The 18,547-nt window shown below is 47.1% G+C and overlaps 1 protein-coding gene across 1 annotated transcript in view; it reads right to left on the minus strand.

The window, feature by feature from the left end:
- Tmem181 (transmembrane protein 181) overlaps positions 1-18,547 on the minus strand; it is a 37,329-nt gene that overhangs the window by 6,214 nt on the left and 12,568 nt on the right. The window contains exons 3-11 of the mRNA XM_027939518.2: positions 15,377-15,432; positions 12,614-12,704; positions 12,073-12,194; positions 9,037-9,147; positions 5,654-5,734; positions 4,012-4,111; positions 3,331-3,461; positions 3,055-3,146; positions 2,093-2,150 (exon numbers count right to left, since the gene is read on the minus strand). Of these exons, the coding sequence (XP_027795319.1) occupies positions 2,093-2,150; positions 3,055-3,146; positions 3,331-3,461; positions 4,012-4,111; positions 5,654-5,734; positions 9,037-9,147; positions 12,073-12,194; positions 12,614-12,704; positions 15,377-15,432 (842 nt within the window). The remainder of the gene's footprint in view (positions 1-2,092; positions 2,151-3,054; positions 3,147-3,330; positions 3,462-4,011; positions 4,112-5,653; positions 5,735-9,036; positions 9,148-12,072; positions 12,195-12,613; positions 12,705-15,376; positions 15,433-18,547) is intronic.

The raw sequence follows: 18,547 nt of genomic DNA on the forward strand, positions 1-18,547 counted from the left end.
GCTATGGGAAAGCTCTCCCCTCTGAGGGTGGACAGCTATGCCCGGTGGCTGCAGGGAAGATCACTGCCTCTGGCCAGGGCCAGGTTCCAGGGTGGTCAACCACACTGAGCCCTTTTCCCACAAGTCATAGGCTGCCCTGGGTGGGGACTTCCATCCCTTCCTGCCTCCCTGTGCCAGAATCCCCCTCTCACGGCCATGTCCTGGGGACCTAGACTGTAGGCAGGGACCCAGTTCTGATTTGCCCAGAGGGACCTGTGTGGCTCTGGTCTGGCCTCTACTTTCTCAGCTACAGAATAGAAGGTACCTAGATAGCTGTCTCTATCCCCTGCCCAGCAATCTCTGACCTCTATGTGTCTCAGGAACAGATGGGCCCTCGCAGTGGCTCTCCCCACCATCTGGATGGGAAGGGAAGGACCAGGCAGGGGCCTCAGCTGCATCTTCTGAGAGCCGCTGCTGGGCCCAGCGCTCTACGTTCTTGTCTAAAGAGTAGACTGCATTATTGTCCCACTTTACAGACAAGAAATGGAAGAGGACCTCCCTTACTTACACACCTCTCTGATGTAAAAAATGGGAGAACCACGGCAGCACAAACCACTATACTACTTTATCTGTATCTGGGAGTTTCATTCTCCAATACCTGTCACCAGGATCTGTCAAATTTTGCCTATGGGACATGTCAGAGCAGCTCCTTCTTTGATGTTCCTTCTATGACCATCCCCCACAACTAGAAAACCTCCTCTGAGGCCCTGACCTTTCAGAGAGCCTGGCCTTGTGGCTTCACACAGTGGCAACTGCCTTCCCCAGCCCAGGACTTAGTGTGCCCTGAGCATCTCCCTGTACCCAGGCCCTCATCCCCAAGGTGCAGCCGCAGCGCTCCCCTCTGTGTGGATGGCAGTCCTCTTCCCCAGTCCCAAATGCCTCTCCCTCCTTCCCAGTTCTGTGGCACTGTGGCATTGTTCATGGGGCATCCATTCGGGAACCTTCAGAAATCCTCCCATTTACAGGCACGTAAGTGCTCTCGGCACCACATCCACTGGATTTCAGTTGAGAATTGGACATATACACTATTTTCTGGGACACATATGGTCTCCAAACAAGTGCAGCTTGTCAACACATGGCCACCCACTACTCTTCTGCCTCCTTCTCCAAGGCATTTCCATAAGGCAGCACTGATCTCACCCCCTCACAAAGGCAGCCCTGCAAGGCCACCCCGGCAAATGCTGTGGGTCAGGTAAGGCAGCAGCAGCTCTGTGCGGAGCCATGCTGCTCATTTCTGCCATGGGGAACTCTAGAAAGTGGCCTTCAGCACTTCCTGGTCCCCTGTCCCACATGGGAAGAACTTCAGGGCAGCGACTGGGTACTACACAGGCAACCTCATGCTCACCTGTGACACGCCCTGACCACACCATTTACCTACTCATGAAAACCTCCATGAGTAGAAACACGTGCAGAAATATCTATTAATTATTCTAAAATTTTACATACCCTCCATGTGTCCTGGCACTTCAAACAGAAACCAAAGACTGGGAGTTGAAGCAGTTATTTATTTATTGGTACCTGGGATTGAACCCAGGGTACTTAACCATTGAGACCCATCGCCAGCCCTTTCTTCTATTTTACTTAGAGACAGGGTCTTGCTGAGTTGCTAAGTACCTTGCTAATCTGCTGAGGCTGGCTTTGAACTCACAATAATTCTGCCTCAGTCTCCCAAGTTGCTGGGATTACAGGCATGCACCACCATGCCCGACTAGCTTTTTTATTTTTAATATATTTTTTTGGTAGTTATAGATGGATCGTACGCCATTATTTTATTTGCTTACTTTTGTATGCGGTGCTAAGGATCGAACCCAGTGCCTCACGCACGCTAGGCAAGCACTCTGCCACTGAGCCGCAGCCCTAGTCCCTGAAGCAGTTTTAAAAGCTTATTTTTTATATTATTCACTTTCCCCAAACTTTCTACTCCTGAACTTTAGATAATCCTTCCCAAATAGCCAGTTAGCAAGATATCGTCAACAGTATAAGTTATTAAATTCAGTCATTTCACACACGACTTTTTAAAAAAATTCCCTTACTCTTCATTAACAATTCTTACCTGAAAATTTCCAGTGTCAACTCGATACTGGTACATTGGATCATGTAATTCATTAACTCTAAAAATGATGTTTAAACATATAGATTATTAATGAGCTCTTCTTTTATTTCTTATTTGGCCATTTTATTTTTACTTATCAACATAAACTATTTGCTACCAACAATGAAGGATTTTTAATAAAAAGCTATCCTAAATTTATGAGGAATCCTAAATTGTATATTTCACCTTCAAAAAGCACTCAACACTACTAACTGTCCCCATTCTCCAGTATGGTGACACGTAGTATGTTTTATTACAAAACCCCTCTGCCATTTCTCTTGTCAGTTTAGAGCTGTTTTTGATGACGTACCTGGGCATCACACAATAGGTGAAAACACAAGGAAAGCCAAAAAAAGGTGAATTTCCATGAGATTTCTTTTCAAAATGAAAACGGCAGGGGAACTGATGGGGAAGCAGAGGCGGGTAAGTGGGGCAGACGGGGGTGAAGTCATAAAGTGGGGCCCACCGGCCACAAAGCCACACCCCTGCAGGGAACCCCTCCAAGGACAGTCCTCTCTGGGAATCAGGCCTTCACACAGGCTTCTGCCTTGGTGCCATTTACAGTAGGACAATGACACTAACAAGGATAAACCTGGAGCTTGCGTAAGGACTGGAATGTAAAAGTGCAAGCCAGGCGGGAGCCGACAGACCTGCTGGACAGTGCAGAGCCAGTCCTGGTCTCTCTGAAGGAGAAATCTAACTGACTCAGGCTTTCATTTCCATCTCCACGGCAGCCTGTGTCTCTGTGTCTCGTTAACCCATTCGAGCAGAATTGATTCCTCAGTCCCAGTCACCCGGCCACCCGGGAGACACAGGGAGAGGATTCCTTTTTGAAGAGACCACAAAGTACAGCCAGACCCAGGTCTGCCGGCCTCTGCCAGTGCTCCTCAGGACCACGTTCCACACGGACTAGAATTACTCACGTTTGCCATATTCCTAGTGTAACAGAAGCCAGCCACAAGAGTCCCACAATGAAGAACTTAGGCAAATAGAAAGTTAGACACTTTCTTTCTCCCTAAAAAGAAAAGAAGGTAAGAAATAGAATAATTCCAACAAAGCACTAACCCTCACAGAGCACATGAGGTCACAGACATGCAAGCTGCTGACTCGACAAGGCTGAGGGAGCGTTCCACGGCTTCTCGCACCTGAAGGACTGCCATCAGGGATTGGAAGGAAAGGCAGGTCTTTCTGAAGCTCACCTGGACCCGTATTCCGTGGTACACACACAGCCAGAAGAGCAGCAAGGCACACAGGAACACAGACTGGAAGAGGTCGTCCAGCATCCCTGGGAACCAGCTGTTCACCAGGAAGGAGAGGGGGAAGAACGGGTCTGGAAGGCCAAAGACAGACGATGAAGGCCACAGAGTGGCCGGCACCCAGCAGGGCACTCACCCCCGCCAGGCCACACCACTTTCTCCCTGGTCAGGGCCAAAGGAAAGGTAGTAAACCAAAGGCCATTTTGTTTTCAAAACACCTAAAAGCCAGGAACAGATGGCGGCAGAGCTCTCGACAGAGAGCCGTCTGGCCTGCTTCAGCTCCTCCTGCAGGCCCGGGAATTCCAGGCACTGCAGTTCAGGAAGTAAATGTTCTCTGGAGCAGCGACAGAGACAGCCAGCCATGTGGGCAGCTTCAGCCGAGCTCTGGGACTGCTGTGCCTGCAGCTCGTCCAAGTCTTAACCGGGAAGCAGCCGCTGTTGGCTGCAGAGCCAGGCATCTGCCACAGCCTGTGCAACACGGCGTCTGGGGGCAGGAGCATGCTTCTACACGTTCCTCCAGGGGCTCCCCACAGGCGCTTCTGGGGACTCTGGGACCAGGCCACCTCCAAGACATCTGCCACCTTTAAATGTGAGGGCAAGTTCCAAGATAAAAACGGCACCTACCGTTGTAGAGCAGCAGCAGCGGCAGGAGGACAGACATCCACTTCTGCTCGATGCCCCAGTCTCTCATGGAGAACTTGCGCAGGGAATGTGCAAACAGGCACTGCAAGCCAAGCGAGGCCCGTGGCCATCTGCCCACCAGCCTCCCCACCAGGCCAGCCTCCCCTGCAGAGGCCTGGACACCAGGCCAGAATCTTTGGGTGACACCCTGGTTGAGTGGACCACTGAGGTCCTGGAGGCCATCAATGACCACTGCTGCAGGGGGGCCACAGGCCATTCTCAAAGAGGCAGGGGAGAAGGAACACAGCAGCTTTCAATTCTCTGCCAAAGGAAAGGGTACCAGCCCCTCCCTCCACCTGGACAGGCCGCTTCTGTCAGGCCCGTTCCCAGATGGCAGCTGGCAGGAGTCTCCGGGGCACAGGGACATCTGTGGAGCCTACCAGAAGGCCACACACCCAGGAAGGGAAACTTGTACAGATGGTGTCTGCTTCCAAAGAGGGTGCTGGGCTCCCCGAGGAAAGTCAAACCCCTTGTCAGAGGAGGAGTATAAACTGCTTTAAGACACATTATGCTACTTGTGACATCTAGGCCTGAAGTTTTTAAAAATTTTCTGTAATGTGACATAGGCCAATAATTTTCAAGGAATCCATATTTCATAGTTTGAGGCCATTTCCCTCCACCCAGGCCGGCATCTTTTTGTGGAGCACACTTAGGGCTTCAAGTGCCAGTCTTTGGGCCCGACCATGGCAGTAGAAGTCCAGGCACAAGGCAGGCCTCAAGAAACAGTGAGAGTCTACAACCAGATACAAATGCCCGTGGCCCTCTGCACTTAGGAACTTCTCCAGGGGAGCCCTGGGAGTCCCCGAGGCCCCAGGCCTGGCACAAGCACCCTAAGTCCAGCTCCTGGCCGATGCTCGGGCCCATGCCTGCCTCCAGCCCCTTCTCACATGCCGGTCAGTCCCCTCTATCCTGTTCGTCACAGAGAGTCTGCAAAGTACCAACTGTCCTCAGGTGGCAGCTGGAGGGGCTGCCACTGTAAAGAGTGACACACGTCCTACTGTCCCTCCCACCACGTCAGCATCAGTCAGTAAACGCAGCTCACTTCCTCTTCCTAGAGCTTCTCAGTCCCTATCTGGGGCACCCCGTGTTCCCAGGGGCCACTGTGTCCCCTCAAAATTATAGGGTATTTGTGGGACAAACCCCCTCAAAGTTACAGGGTATTTGTGGGACAAACACCTGGCATCCAAATAAGTCAAAAGCCCACACTTCTAAAACTAGTTCTCTATGACCTTATTCCTGAAAAGCCCAATGTTTCACACACGAGAGCCCCAGAGTGTGCTGTGTCCGCACCAGAGAAGGCAGATAGGGCAGCTTCGATGGCAATGGTCACTGCACAATGACAACACTTACCTGGATATCAGTGATTGAATGGCTGTTAACTGTACGGAAATCCTCACTAAACACACCACATCGTTCTTGCTGTGTCAGCATCTTGGCAGACACGGAACCTTTAGTGGCATCAAGCCGGCTGCTAGATGGCAAGTCTTGGAGCTCTAGCCTGCTCTCTGATGATCGTAACTGCACAAAGTAGCCTCATCCTTCCCGGCCAGGACCTGGCCCCAGCCCACCAGGAGATGGTACTTACCGTGACAATGAAGGTCAGCACCACGAAGACAAAACGGAACCAAATTTCCAGCTTGGAGAACGCAGGGTCATAAGTCTTCCACTGAGATAGAAAGTGGGGAAGCAACTTTAAAAACAAAACACACCTAGGAGGAAACTCCCTCACCTCCACCAGAAGTCACCTCCAGGTACACAGGTGTTCTCTCCTTTTGTTTTTCCTACATGTTGCTAATTTTTTAAAAAAATTTTTTAGTTATACATGGACACAATATCTTTATTTATTTTTATGTGGTGCTGAGGATCGAACCCAGTGCTTCACAGGTGTGAGGCCTGTGCTCTGCCACTGAGCCCCAGCCCCATGTTGCTAAATTTTAACTTCGTACTTTTTACTTTTATGTTAAGAACAGAGATGTAAAAAGATTAATTATAAAGAACATAAAATAGTTTTAAATGATAAATATAACAGATAAATTCTCTAATAATAAGGGCATTTGGATTTTAAATCTCATATCAAAAACCAACCTTGTCAGTCTATTATAAAAAGCCACGCTTCCTATTAAAAGAAATAGATTTTTATAAGGTGCAAAGTGTTAGGATTTTCCAGAAAAGTCTAAGCATGTTTAGGAATCTGAAACCAGAAAAGTCTGTGGTTGTCAGCTGAGTGCAGTCCCTATTCCCCCTGTGAGCAGAGGCTGCAGGCGCCACCTGCTAACCGCAGGGGGAACAGAAGACAGGCAGCCCCTCAACCCAGTCACCAGCCACATTCCTAACTAGACCCCAGAGCCCAGCCCTGCACTGGGTCAGTGAGCCCTATCCATGTGTCCCCCTGCTGGGACACTCCTCCTCACAGCCTTCCCTCTGCGGGTCCTATCAGCGACGGCTGAGGAGAATCACCATGTGCTCCTCCAGCGTCCACCCCAGCAGCTGGACCTGCTATTCATCTGTGCCCAGGCCTGAGAGGGAAGCCAAAGCCCAGAGAACAGGCCCTCGCTGCAGATGCCAGCCCGCCACCCGCGCTGGGTCAGGCAGGTCAGGGCCAGAGGAAGGAAGGGAGGCGGAGGGCTTCGTGGGCGCAGGAAGAGCAGAGGCGGCTGTGGGTGTTTCCAGGCCCACCGTATGGAGCTGATTCTGTGGAATTCACTGTGGGGTTTTGTTGCTTGGTGTTATGTTCCTAACCCCAGCAGATATTTCTGAAAGTAAAAGTCAACACAAGAAATAAAGCCTAGGATTCCCAGAAAAACCTCGGGCTGCAGGACTCCGAATCTTGAGCCCTGCGCTCCACACGCTTGCTTTTGCATCAAGGTTGCTCAGTCGTCACAAAGCCGTCTTTGTGCTCTAGAGACTGGGCTTGCCTGTGGCACGTGAAGGTACACTGGGAACAAGCGCCCACGTCTTGCCTAGGTCACCAGTCTCCGGGCGGTGGCCTTGGTCACCAGCCCCCCAGGCAACACTCCTCATACTGTGTGCAGCAAACAAAGCCAGGCCCTGTGCAGACGGGGATGAGCGAACTTTGAGAAAAACAATCAGCCAGACTGTCCCTAGGTGCTGGCCTGCCCCTCCAGCAGAGTCCTTGGAATGGGAAAGCCATAGATCCCTCGGGAGAGGTCGGGGTAAGATGAGAACATACCAAGTGCAGACCAAGAAGCCGGCAGTCCCTAACTAGGCACTGCCTGCTGCCAGGCCTCTCAGCAGACATGGGAGCCGGCAGTGACCACCAGGGAAAGGACTGAAGGGCCAAGAACTGGGGCTGCTGTTTTCATCTCGTCCCCTGGTCAAAGGTGATGGCTTAGGAAGGAAAAGGAGGAAATGTGAAGTGCTGACTACAGAGTGTCACTGCAAGGTGCTTAATTAGAGGAAACGATGCCCAGCTGCCCGTGAGGACCCAGGGTGCTAAGAAACACTGGGTGACGTGCAGAGAACCACAAAAGCTCAAAAAAAAAAAAAAGGCAGGAAGATGAGTAAAACTGGTCTGCATGGTGTAGAGGCCTACAGCCCAGGTGAGTGTGAGCACAGTCAGGACCACCGACTGTCTGCAGAAGGCGCACTGTCTTGTGAGTACAGCAGTCCCCCCAACACCCCACCTTATCTGCCGCTTTGCTTTCCATGGTCTCAGTTGCCCTCTGCCAATCAGAGTCCAGAAATATTAAATGGAAAACTCCAGAAAGAAACAATTCATAAGTTTTAAACTGTGCACCACTCTGAATATTGTGGTGAAATCTCCCACTGTCCTGCTTTGCTGCACTTGGGGTGTAAATCATCCCTGTCCATGTGTCCATCCTGCATTATCTGTATATTAGGAAACAACCCAAACAAAATGTGGTTTATAATGAAATATTATTCAGCAAAAACAAACAATGGAATGGAGCGCTGAGACCCTCATCAACCCTGATGAACCTCAAGAACATCAGGCTAAGAGAACAGCCAGTAAGGCAAGACTCCATGTTGAACAATCCTCATCACATGACAGTCCCAGCCAGGCAAACCAGAGTCAGAAGGAAGATCAGTGATTAGTGGTTGCCAGAGGCTGCGAGGATGGGAAGTAGGAATGATTGCTGACAGGTTTCTCACAGAGGCGATGGGGATGCTCTGAATTGGTGGCATTGGTTGCACGACTGTGCATACTAAAAACCACTGAATCACACACTTTAAGAGGGTAAATTTTATGATCTGTGAATTGTATCTCAATAAAGCCCTTATTTAAAAAGAAAATGTAAGCTGGGTACAGAGGCACATGCTTGTAATCCCAGCAACTCCAGAGGCTGAGGCAGGAGGATCACATTCAAAGCCAGCCTCATCAACTTAGCGAGAATCTATCTCAGAATAAAAAATAAAATGGGCTGGTGGGGATGTGCCTCAGTGGTAAAGCACCCCTGGGTTCAATCTCAATGCCAAAAAGAAAATGTACCCATTAGCAGCGTCATTTAACTTTCGTAACACTAGGAGGTAGCTACCTTTCAGAAAAGGAAGCATCAACAAAGCTGAACTAGTCGTTGATGCAGCCAGGATCTGAATGCAGTTCCTCTGTCAAGCTGAAGCCCTGGGGCCTAGTTGCTCTGCTGGTTTTTTGAAGGAACAGGAGGCGGGTTTCAGCTGGATATGCGTAAAGTACAGTGCCCTCTCCTCACTGGACCTTCCAGCAGGCTGATGACCACTGACAGGGGCTGAGCAGGGAGTCCTGTTTTCGCAAGAGGGCAAGTAACCTTCCAACTGGAACACTAGTACACTCTATTTTAAATCTCAGAGCACCTAAGGTCTTTGCAATTCCTGTGCTATTTCTTTAAGCTATTCTTGATTCCATGTACTTAAGAAATTGTGGCCTTCTTGTTCAAAATAACCTCTCAGACCTTGTGATGGGTTTCACTCAACAAAGGAGCCAAGGAAGCAGGCGGTCGGCTGAGTACTTACCGTGAAGTTCATCTCCTTGATGAGCTGCTTCAGGTGCTCGAACCCCACAGTCACGGTGTATTGAGTGTAATTTAAGTAGCCGAGGTGAGCCACAATAATTTCTGCACATTTCTGCAAACACATGGAAGATCTGTGTTTTTAAAGCAAGTGAGGAGGACTCACCCACCAACTGACCCACAAGTAATGACTCAACAACAGATGAGCAAGACACATCTCCCGGGAGCTCTCTAAGAGCCAGGAAGTCAGATGCCAGCCCAGACAGTTAGTTCCTAGAAAGCATGTGCCAATTGGTATATTTGGAAACAGTATATGATCTACACTAATTGGAGCTGTCCTACTTTGCATGATTGAAAATATGTCACCTACATAAAAATGTTAACCAAGCAACGCCGCAAGCCTGATGTCCCTAATGGCAACATGGCACAGGGAACTGCAAGCCAAGACACCACAGATGGGACACTTGCAGATGCACTTGTCCTGGCCTACTTTTGAAATCACTGTAACCATACACAGAGCAGTGACATCTGTCCCTCCCCTGTTTTAGCCTGCCATTCGCTTCTCAGCATCCTTCCCCATCCCACCCCACATCAAAAGCAAAGGCTGTGTGGACAGCTGCAAGTGGATTCTGTGGAGACTTAATGGTTTGCCAAGAGCCCTGTCCTCTTGTCCTTCAGGGTCTCCTCTATTCTGCTGTCCCTTCGGAAGCAGCAAGCAGGATGAGCCTTTACTCTGGGGCACAGAGGTGTACTCACTAGCCAGGTTCACAAGTCACTGACTTCTGCCGCTCTGCCCCAGCCAAGCCACACGGCCAGCCTGCCCTTGACCACCACTCTACCACCTGAGCAGATGGGCTCTCCCTGTGCCACAAGAGTACAGCCACCGTCCAGAACTTCTGTGGCTTCCAGGTGGCGCTTGCTATTGCTGTGCTCTGAACAGGGCAGTCAGCCCACAGTTGTTCAGCCTCTACTGTTTGAAGACAGGGTAAGAAAACAGACCCAGGTTTTACATAAAAAGTCTTCAAAAGATGAGAGGGCAGCACAACATAGTGGTCTCGCCTGTAATCCCGGCAACGCAAGAGGCTGAGGCCAGAAATCACAAGTTCAAAGTCATCCTCAGCAACTTGGTGAGACCCTCTCTCAAAACAAAATAAAAAGGTCTGTAGCTGAGTGGTAGGAAGTGGGTAAATATCCCTGCACCAGAAAAATGCTATGTTTTCTTATGTCAGGACAATGCCTCTTGCAGGGTTAGGGGGAGACCTGACTTGACAGGGAACAGAAGAGATGTTTCCATGGGTGACAAGCGTAAGCTGAGACGGGGCCACCAAGTGGGAAGAAACACGAGGGATACTGGAGGGTCACCCACAGGGTGCACTGGTAGGTGTGTGTTGTGGGAGCAGCAGGATAGCACCGCTGCCCTCAGCATCCTGGCTCTCCCCAAAGCCGAGGGTTCAGTGGGTAACCAACTGGTCTTGGTTTTAAAACCAAAACCCCCTGAGTTAAGGCAACCGCAGGTGACCAGTCACAATAGGAGGAGAGGCAGTCTAGCAGCTGTGGCACAGTCTCCCGTCTGCAAGGCCAGTGCTGGAGGCAGAATCCTCATTCCTGCCTGGGGAAAGGAGAAGACTGGCTGCCCGGACAATGGTCCTTTCTAACGCCACGTGACTCAGCACCTCCTGCACCCAGGCAAGGCGGGGAAGTGTGGACACCTCAGACTGGCACAAACACCCCACAACCTCTCGTGTGTTGTTCACCTTGATCTCGCCGCTCCAAGACAGGCAGGAGGCCTAACTCCCACTTCCAGGTGTGGACAGTACATTCCAGAAGCTGGCTCAGGTCACTCACACAGGTCAGAGGAGGTAGGCAAAACAGAGGTCAGCTGCCTCTGGAGCCCTCTCTAGATACTACCTGTCCTGAAGGGATGCAGCTGTGGCTGCCGAGGTCAGGAAAGCAGCGAGCTGCACTCTGCTGGAGGGGCCACACTGTCACCCAGCTTACCTTTCCAACAGCCAGGCCCTCGGGCCAGGTTCTGACCCCTTTCAGTCTCTTCTGTTAAACATCAACAGAGAAGGGCAAGAGGAGGTGGCTAGCCACCACACAGCCCCCCTGAAAGGACAAACAGGCTCCTGGTTCTTACTGTAACCAACCAGGAAGGATGCATCTCGGTTAAGGCCACCAGCTTCAGGACAAAAGAGGCTTAGATCCTGGTTCTGGCATTTACTATCTGCGTCACCTCAGGCAATGGCTTTGACCTTTTTGTATAAAATGGGCTCTACTACAAGTTCCTAAGCTGTGAGCCTGCTGTGAGGACCTAGGATGTGTGCAGGGAAAGCCTCAACACACCGCTCCACACACTGGGCAGCTCCTAACCTCCTCGTCCAGTCCTCAAGCCAATGACCTGCCGTTTTGGGTTCTCTCCGAGTTCCTCCTGATGCCAGTAACCTGGGGAGTCTGAGGTGTCCTCCCTGCTATCTTAGGGAGAGGCTCAACAGAATGCAGTGCCAACGAAATGAGAAGCCAGGCTCACTCCTCCCTGGACCCTCAGGAGCCTGCCCCGTAGCACAGCGCACCCTGAAGTAGGTGCCCCAAAAGGAGCCAATCAGCCTGTGTGGCCTGGGCACTCTGGATCAGGGGACTCTACACCAACTACAAGTGACCTGCAGCCCTGTGATGGAGAATGACTCGGAAGAGGCACAGCCCATCCGCATCCCCTGTGGGCACACCCGGCAGTCAGTTACGTGAACAGCAGAACAGTGTTGAGGGTGCTCAGGGTGGGCTGCGGGTGAGCGAGCGAAGCTCACTACGTGTGTCTGCATGTGTGTGTGCACCTGGGTGCGCACAGGCGTGAGTTTCTAGGAGCATAGCACATGAGGTTAGGCGAGTCTTTCATGACCTTCATTTCAATTTTCTTCCTTTTTTTTTTCTTTTTTCTTTTTTTTATTATTTAAGAGTAATTTTTCAAAGTCTCTGGGCTCTGCCTTCCACCCTGGAGAAACAAGTCTGTGACAGCTGGGGGCTGTGGAGCCATCCACACACTCACCCCTGCACACGTGAGGGTCCTCGTCCGATTGTGAACCTTGTTGTGAATGTACATGGTGGTTCCATCCTGGGCCACACCGTTGACTTTGACAGTCATGGAAAAGCTCGTCTGAATAGAAGTTTCTACAAAAGAAAGAAGTTCAGTGTCACAGACCACCTTGGGCAGTACCACCCACTGACAAAGGTGCCTGCGGGGCTCTGCTGTGGCCTTGAGCCAAGCACACATGAGAGCCCCAGAGTGCACTGAGGCCACGCTACCCTCTGCCGCCTTGAAACCTCGTATTGCCAGGCAGAGGACAGCCTGTCCACCGGAATCTACTCGCCCAAGACCAAGCGGCCTGTGTCAAAACCTACACCAGATCATCAACCACTCCATTTCATATTTAAGGGGCTTCCAACTTGTTCCTATTGTGAATAATAATGAATATCCCTGTATACCTATTACCCTTATATACCTATCTTTTAGCACACGTCCAAGTTTTTAAAAATCCCACCAATCTCTTAAATATGAGATTCGGTACCTGAAATGGCAGGTTACATACCTTCTGAATGATCCAACTCAACAACACATGTCAGCCACAGTTGCTGATTATATGTAGATAGTGGATTCGAACGTATTTGAATTGGCTTTAGCTAAAGCAAAAAAATGAAAGAAATTAAGTAATCCATGTGACCTCCTCACTGAGTCTACCAACTCTCTTAATACACCGTTCACATTTGCCCTAGAAGGCTTGAGCAGTAGTTCTGAAACAGAAACACAGAGTTTTCCTTTGGACAACCTGGTGAAAAGATGCCTTCCAGAACAAGAAAGGACACTTTCCAGCTGCAACCCACCTTCGTCTCTTCAAAATCTCTTAGCAGGCAGTTTCCACCACCTTGAGCCTTGGAGGGTGCACCTTCTAAATACCAAGGAGGCACCAGTGTGGAGAAGAAGTGGAAAGAGCAGGATGAGGAGACACAGAGTAAGAAAGGACAGCAAAGAAATATTCCACACTGACAAGATGTGTATCTTGGTAATTATTTCTTTGGAGTCAGCAGGCCAAATATAGCACTGTTGATATCAATTGTTTTCAGCTTTATTGAAGTCTAACTGTCCCTGGAGAGGAAAACCAGAGAAGACTATGCTGTCAGCGGTCTTTCCACAATGTCTTTTGAAGAACATAATGCTGGTGTCTAACAGTCAGGTGCCACCTATGATCCCAAGGAAAAGCATCATTTGGGGCTGACGTTGTGGCTCAGTGGTAGAGTGTTTGCCTTGCATGTGTGAGGCACTGGGTTCAATCCTCAGCACCACAAAAAATATAAATAAACAAACAAATTAAAAGAAAAGCATCATTTGAAGGCACCACCCTTACTGGTCGATGTGTGGTTCATATCTTAATGCTTCTGTCAGGGTCCAAGAGAAGCTCTCTGGGACCAAAGCCTTCCCTGAAAGCCACCAGAAATTATATCTATCGGAGGAAGAGACACTGTCTTTCTTTTTCCTCCCACCCTGTTATGGTTTCCATGTGAAGTGTCCCCCAAAAGCTCACATGTAAGACAATGGAAGAAAATTTGGAGGAGAAATGATTGGGTTATAGCCTGAACCTAATCAGTGAATTAATCCAAGTGGTTCATTGGGAGCATGGCTATGGGTATATATTTTGTAGCTGGAGCAAGGAGTCTTTCTCTGCTTCCTGTTCACCATGTGAGCTGTTTCCCTCTGCCACACTCTTCTGCCATGATGCTCTACCTCACCTTGAGCCCCAAGGAACGGAGCCTGCTGTCTATGGATTGAGATTTCTGAAACTGTAAGCCCTCAAACTTTTCCTCCTTTACAATTGTTTTGGTCAGGTCTTTTAGCAGTGGAAAGCTGACTAAAATACACCCCCAACCCCAGGGACTAAACCCAGGGGTACTCTAACACAGAGCCATAGCCTCAGCCCTTTTTATTTTTCAGGACAGTCTCACTAAGTCACTGAGAATGGCCTTGAACTTGTGTTCCTCCTGCTTCAGCCTCCCCAGGGATTACAGGTGTATACCACCGTACCCAGCAAGGTCCTGTCTTTCTGAAGTGAGGATGGTCTCTGGGAAGCAAGTCAGTCTGATGGAATGACTGCTATTTTCTGTATCAAAGAGAGACTGATACCCTGACAGACAGCAATTAAAAAGACCAACTACTGCCAGGTGTGGTGGTGCACACCTGCAATCCCAGCAGCTCGGGAGGCTGAGGCAGGAGGATAACAAGCTTAAAGCCAGCCTCAGCAATTTAACAAGGCCCTAAGCAACTTAGTGAGAACCTGTCTTAAAGTTTAAAAAAACAAAATAAATAAAAAGGGCTGAGGATGTGCCTCAGTTGTCAAGTGTCCCTAGATTCAATCCCTAGTACAGAAAAAAGGAAAAGAAAAAAAAAAAAAAAAAAGACCAACTACTGTCAGTAAACTCCTTGGGAACACCTCTCCACATTAAACCACTGGCCCCAGAGTTAAATAAAGGAAAGTAAAGAAAATGCGAAGATAGGCTAAACAGCCCAACAAAAAGAACTAAGAGGTCTAAGTTTTGAGACATTTATCTTTTTTTGCATTTTTTGAAATGCAGTTTTTGAAACCTTGTAAAGGTAAAGCTACAAGGAGGTGAGAGAATGGGAAGCAGGAATCTGGGACCAAACAATGAGATTTAAACTGTCCATGTTACGGTGCCGTAAAAGCACAGGACAACTGGGCCCCATTCACGGATAAGGGTTAGGGTTGACAGCAGAATAAAAGCTTTAGCTGTCTGGGCTTTTACAAGTTGATATTTATTAAAGTAAACCAAAATTCTCCAAATGAGAGAACCTCTGTTTCCCTCTAAAGATGGAGAAGAATCAAGCCTTGTTTAAGGGGCTGGGGGGCTCATTTAAGCCGAGTCCAAGCAAAGCATACCAAACAAGCAATGCAGAGGCTGTTCAGCTAGAAACCTGATGCAGAACAAGCCCAACCTGGACACCTAAGAAGAAAGGGTCAGCTACCTAAGCAATCGCTGTTAACACATTCAAACAGGACTTACAGATACAAGGAATTGGGAGGAGTTAACCCCCTTTGGAAATAAACTGCTGCTGCCTAAGTAATACCACCACACTTCCTAAGCACTGAGGTGTTTCCTATAGCAGAAAAGGTGATTCTGACAGACAAGAGCCCCAAGCCGGCAGCTCAGTGAGAGGCACTGCTGCCTGAGAAGCAGCTGCAAGTCAAGGGTATCTGTCTTCAGGACTCTCTAAGGAGAACCAAATTCCTCAGTGCCCCAAAATTCATAATGTTCCAACAGCTGCCTCTTACACCCAGGCTTACCTTTTTGCTGTTATTTAGTGAAAAATTTGCTGCAGAAGTCTGGATTACTTTGGGTCCTGAAGCATAACAAAGAGAGGGGAAAAGTGGATTATATCTATATTGTTAATTTATTAATTTTTTCTGAATGCTAAGACTCATACATTATGCAGAGGCATCTTATTTCCCTGCCCTTTTTTGAGAGATTTTATATTCATGGGTAAAACACGAACACACAGAACAGCCACTCTGCTGAGCACCCAAGGTTGCCTGACCACACTCAGCATGTGGGACTCCATGGGATCCCCTCCAGTGCTGCAGTGAGCACACAATAGGGGGAGGAGAGAAGTTCACTAGATTAGACAAAGGGGGATGGGGGGGGGAATAGGAAAGACAATAGAATGAACCCAACACAGCTTTCCTATGTTCATAAATGAATACACAACCACATCATGTACAACCCCCAAAATGGGAAATGATACTCCATAATACATATAATATGTCAACATACACTCTACTGTCACGTATACCTAAAAAGAATAAAAAATAGAAAAAAATATTACTTGAGATATTAAAAAAAATTTACCACATAATCACTACATATTTTGGAAAGCATAAGGATTTCTTCCAAAAGACCTAAGGCACTTTTATGTTTATCCAATTAGTCCAATCTTTCAGAAATATTAAGTAGGGGATATAGTAAGACAAATATATACTAATATAAGCATAAAAGAACACAACATAAAATTACCATTTTAACCATTTTTAAGTGTATTTCAGCAGTATTAAGTACATTTGTGTTGTGCACCCATCATCACCCCATCTTCATACCTATCTTGTAAAACTGAAATTCTCTCCCCCATTAAACAATAATTCCCCATTCCACTTTCTGACTTCTCCACATCCATGTAAGTAGAACTTATTTGGCACATCATATAAGTAGTCCTTTTGACTGACTTATTTCACTTGATTTCCTGAAGATTCACCCATGTTATTGCAATTATCTAAATTTTCTTACTTTTTTAAGGTTGATTAATATTCCATTATAGTATATATCATACTTTGCTTATCTATTCATCTGTCAATGAACACTTAAATTGATTCCACAATTTTAGTATCATAAATAATTGACCATTAGTATACAAATATCCCAAGGTCTTGCCTTCATATTTTTCCCCCCATACTGGGAACTGAATCCAGAGCCTCAGACATGTTAAGCAAGTGCTCTATCACAAAGTTACATCCCTAACCCTTTTATTTTTTTATTTTTATTTTTTTAATTTTATATAATTTATTTTTTATTTGTTTTAATTAGTTACAGTGACAGTACAATGACCTTGATATGTCATACATTTGAATCAGATGGGATATCTCATTTTTCTGAGTATACAGGTAACCTAGCTCTTTTAAAACTATTATTATTTTATTTTGAGTTAAGGTCTTGCTAAATTGCCCAAGCTGGCCTAAAGCTTATAATCCTTCTGCCTCCATCTCTCAAGTAGCTGGGATTACAGCCAGGCTCCACCACGCCTGGCCAGTTCTTTTGAATACATACCCAGAAGTAGAATTAATGGGTCATTTGGTACTATTTGTATGGAATATTCTTTTCCACCTTTTCACTTCAACCTGTGTCTCTGGATTTAAAATGCATCTCCTGTAGACAAAATATCATCTGGATCATGTTGGTTTTGGTTTTTGTTTTGTTTTATTGTAGATGGACAGAATGCCTTTATTTTGTTTATTTTTATGTGGTGCTGAGGATTGAACCCAGTGCCTCATACATGTTAGGCAAGTGCTCTGCAGCTGAGCTACAGCCCCAGCCCTGGGTCATGTTTTTTAAAATCCACTCTGCCTAAATCTTTGTTTTTTTAATCTTTACACACATACACACACACACACTCACACAAAATAATATATAATACATAATATATATATACACACATAAACTATATAAAATAAATAAAAATACATATGTCTTTTCGTTGCAGATGGGACACAATACATTTATTTTATTTATGTATTTTCACGTGGTACTAAGGATCAAACCCGGTGCCTCACACATGCTATGCAAGCGCTCTACTACTGAGTCACAACCCCAGCCCTAAGACTGACTTTTGATTAGACAGTTTAATCCATTTCTGTCACTTTGTTTTCTGTATGCCTTGGGTTTCTATGCATTCATATTCTATGTCTCATAGCTTTTTGTCCCAATATTCAAAAGTTGTAACATTCTAATTTGTATTTATACCAGCTTGACATTAATAGTATACAAAAACTCTGCTCCTTTTAACAATTCTGTCCCTACCTCTTTAATGATTGATGTCTCAACTGTGACAATTGTTTTCATATATATAAATATATTATTTATTTCTAAAACCAAAATATTTTTAGCACCTTAGTCCCTTAAATCATGTAGAAAACAGAACAGTTACAGATAAAAGTTTTAATAATACTAGCTTTTATGCTAATAATTGGTTTTGAAAATGTATTTGTCTTAGATCATCAGAAAACAAAAAGTGCAATCATACTATATTGTCAGAGTAACACGAGCTTTTATCACCACCCCTGGAACTGCCTTTACTGCCATCCTGCGGCTTCAAGTCCCTGCCTAGTGCCCTTTCATTTCAACCTGCCGTCCTCCCTGCAGCAGTTCTTACAGGGCAGTTCTAGTGGAACAACTCCCGCATCTTCTGTTTATCTGAGAAAGTCTTCATTTCTTCCTCACTTTTAAAGGACAGTGGCCAGATACAGGATTCTTCATTGATAGCTCTTTTAGCACATTGAACATTTCAGCTCAGTGCCTTGTGGCCTCAAACAGGCTTTGGTGCGGTCTCTGCTAACCACCTTACCAAGGATCTCTCGAAGGTGAGGAGTCCCTCTGGGGCTGCTTTCAAGATTCCTCCTGTTTTTAGCTTCCTATGATTTGATTTCAATGTGTCTTGGTGTGGGTGTCTTTGAGTTCAGCCCATTTTGGAAGTTTTCAGACATTGTTTCTTCAAATATTCTCTCTGCCCCCTTTCTCTCCCTCTTGTGCTTCAGAGATCCCATGACATGTACGTTGGTTCACTTGATGGTGTCCCATGTGCTCACTGACCTTTAATCACTTTTATTTCTTTTCCTCAGGCTCAAAAATTTCCATTGCCCTATCTTCAATTTGCTGGTTCTTTCCTCTACCTACTCAAATCTTCCCTTTAA

Source organism: Marmota flaviventris, chromosome 6 (genome assembly GCF_047511675.1).
Source record: "Marmota flaviventris isolate mMarFla1 chromosome 6, mMarFla1.hap1, whole genome shotgun sequence".
In the NCBI taxonomy this organism is placed as follows: domain Eukaryota; kingdom Metazoa; phylum Chordata; class Mammalia; order Rodentia; family Sciuridae; genus Marmota; species Marmota flaviventris.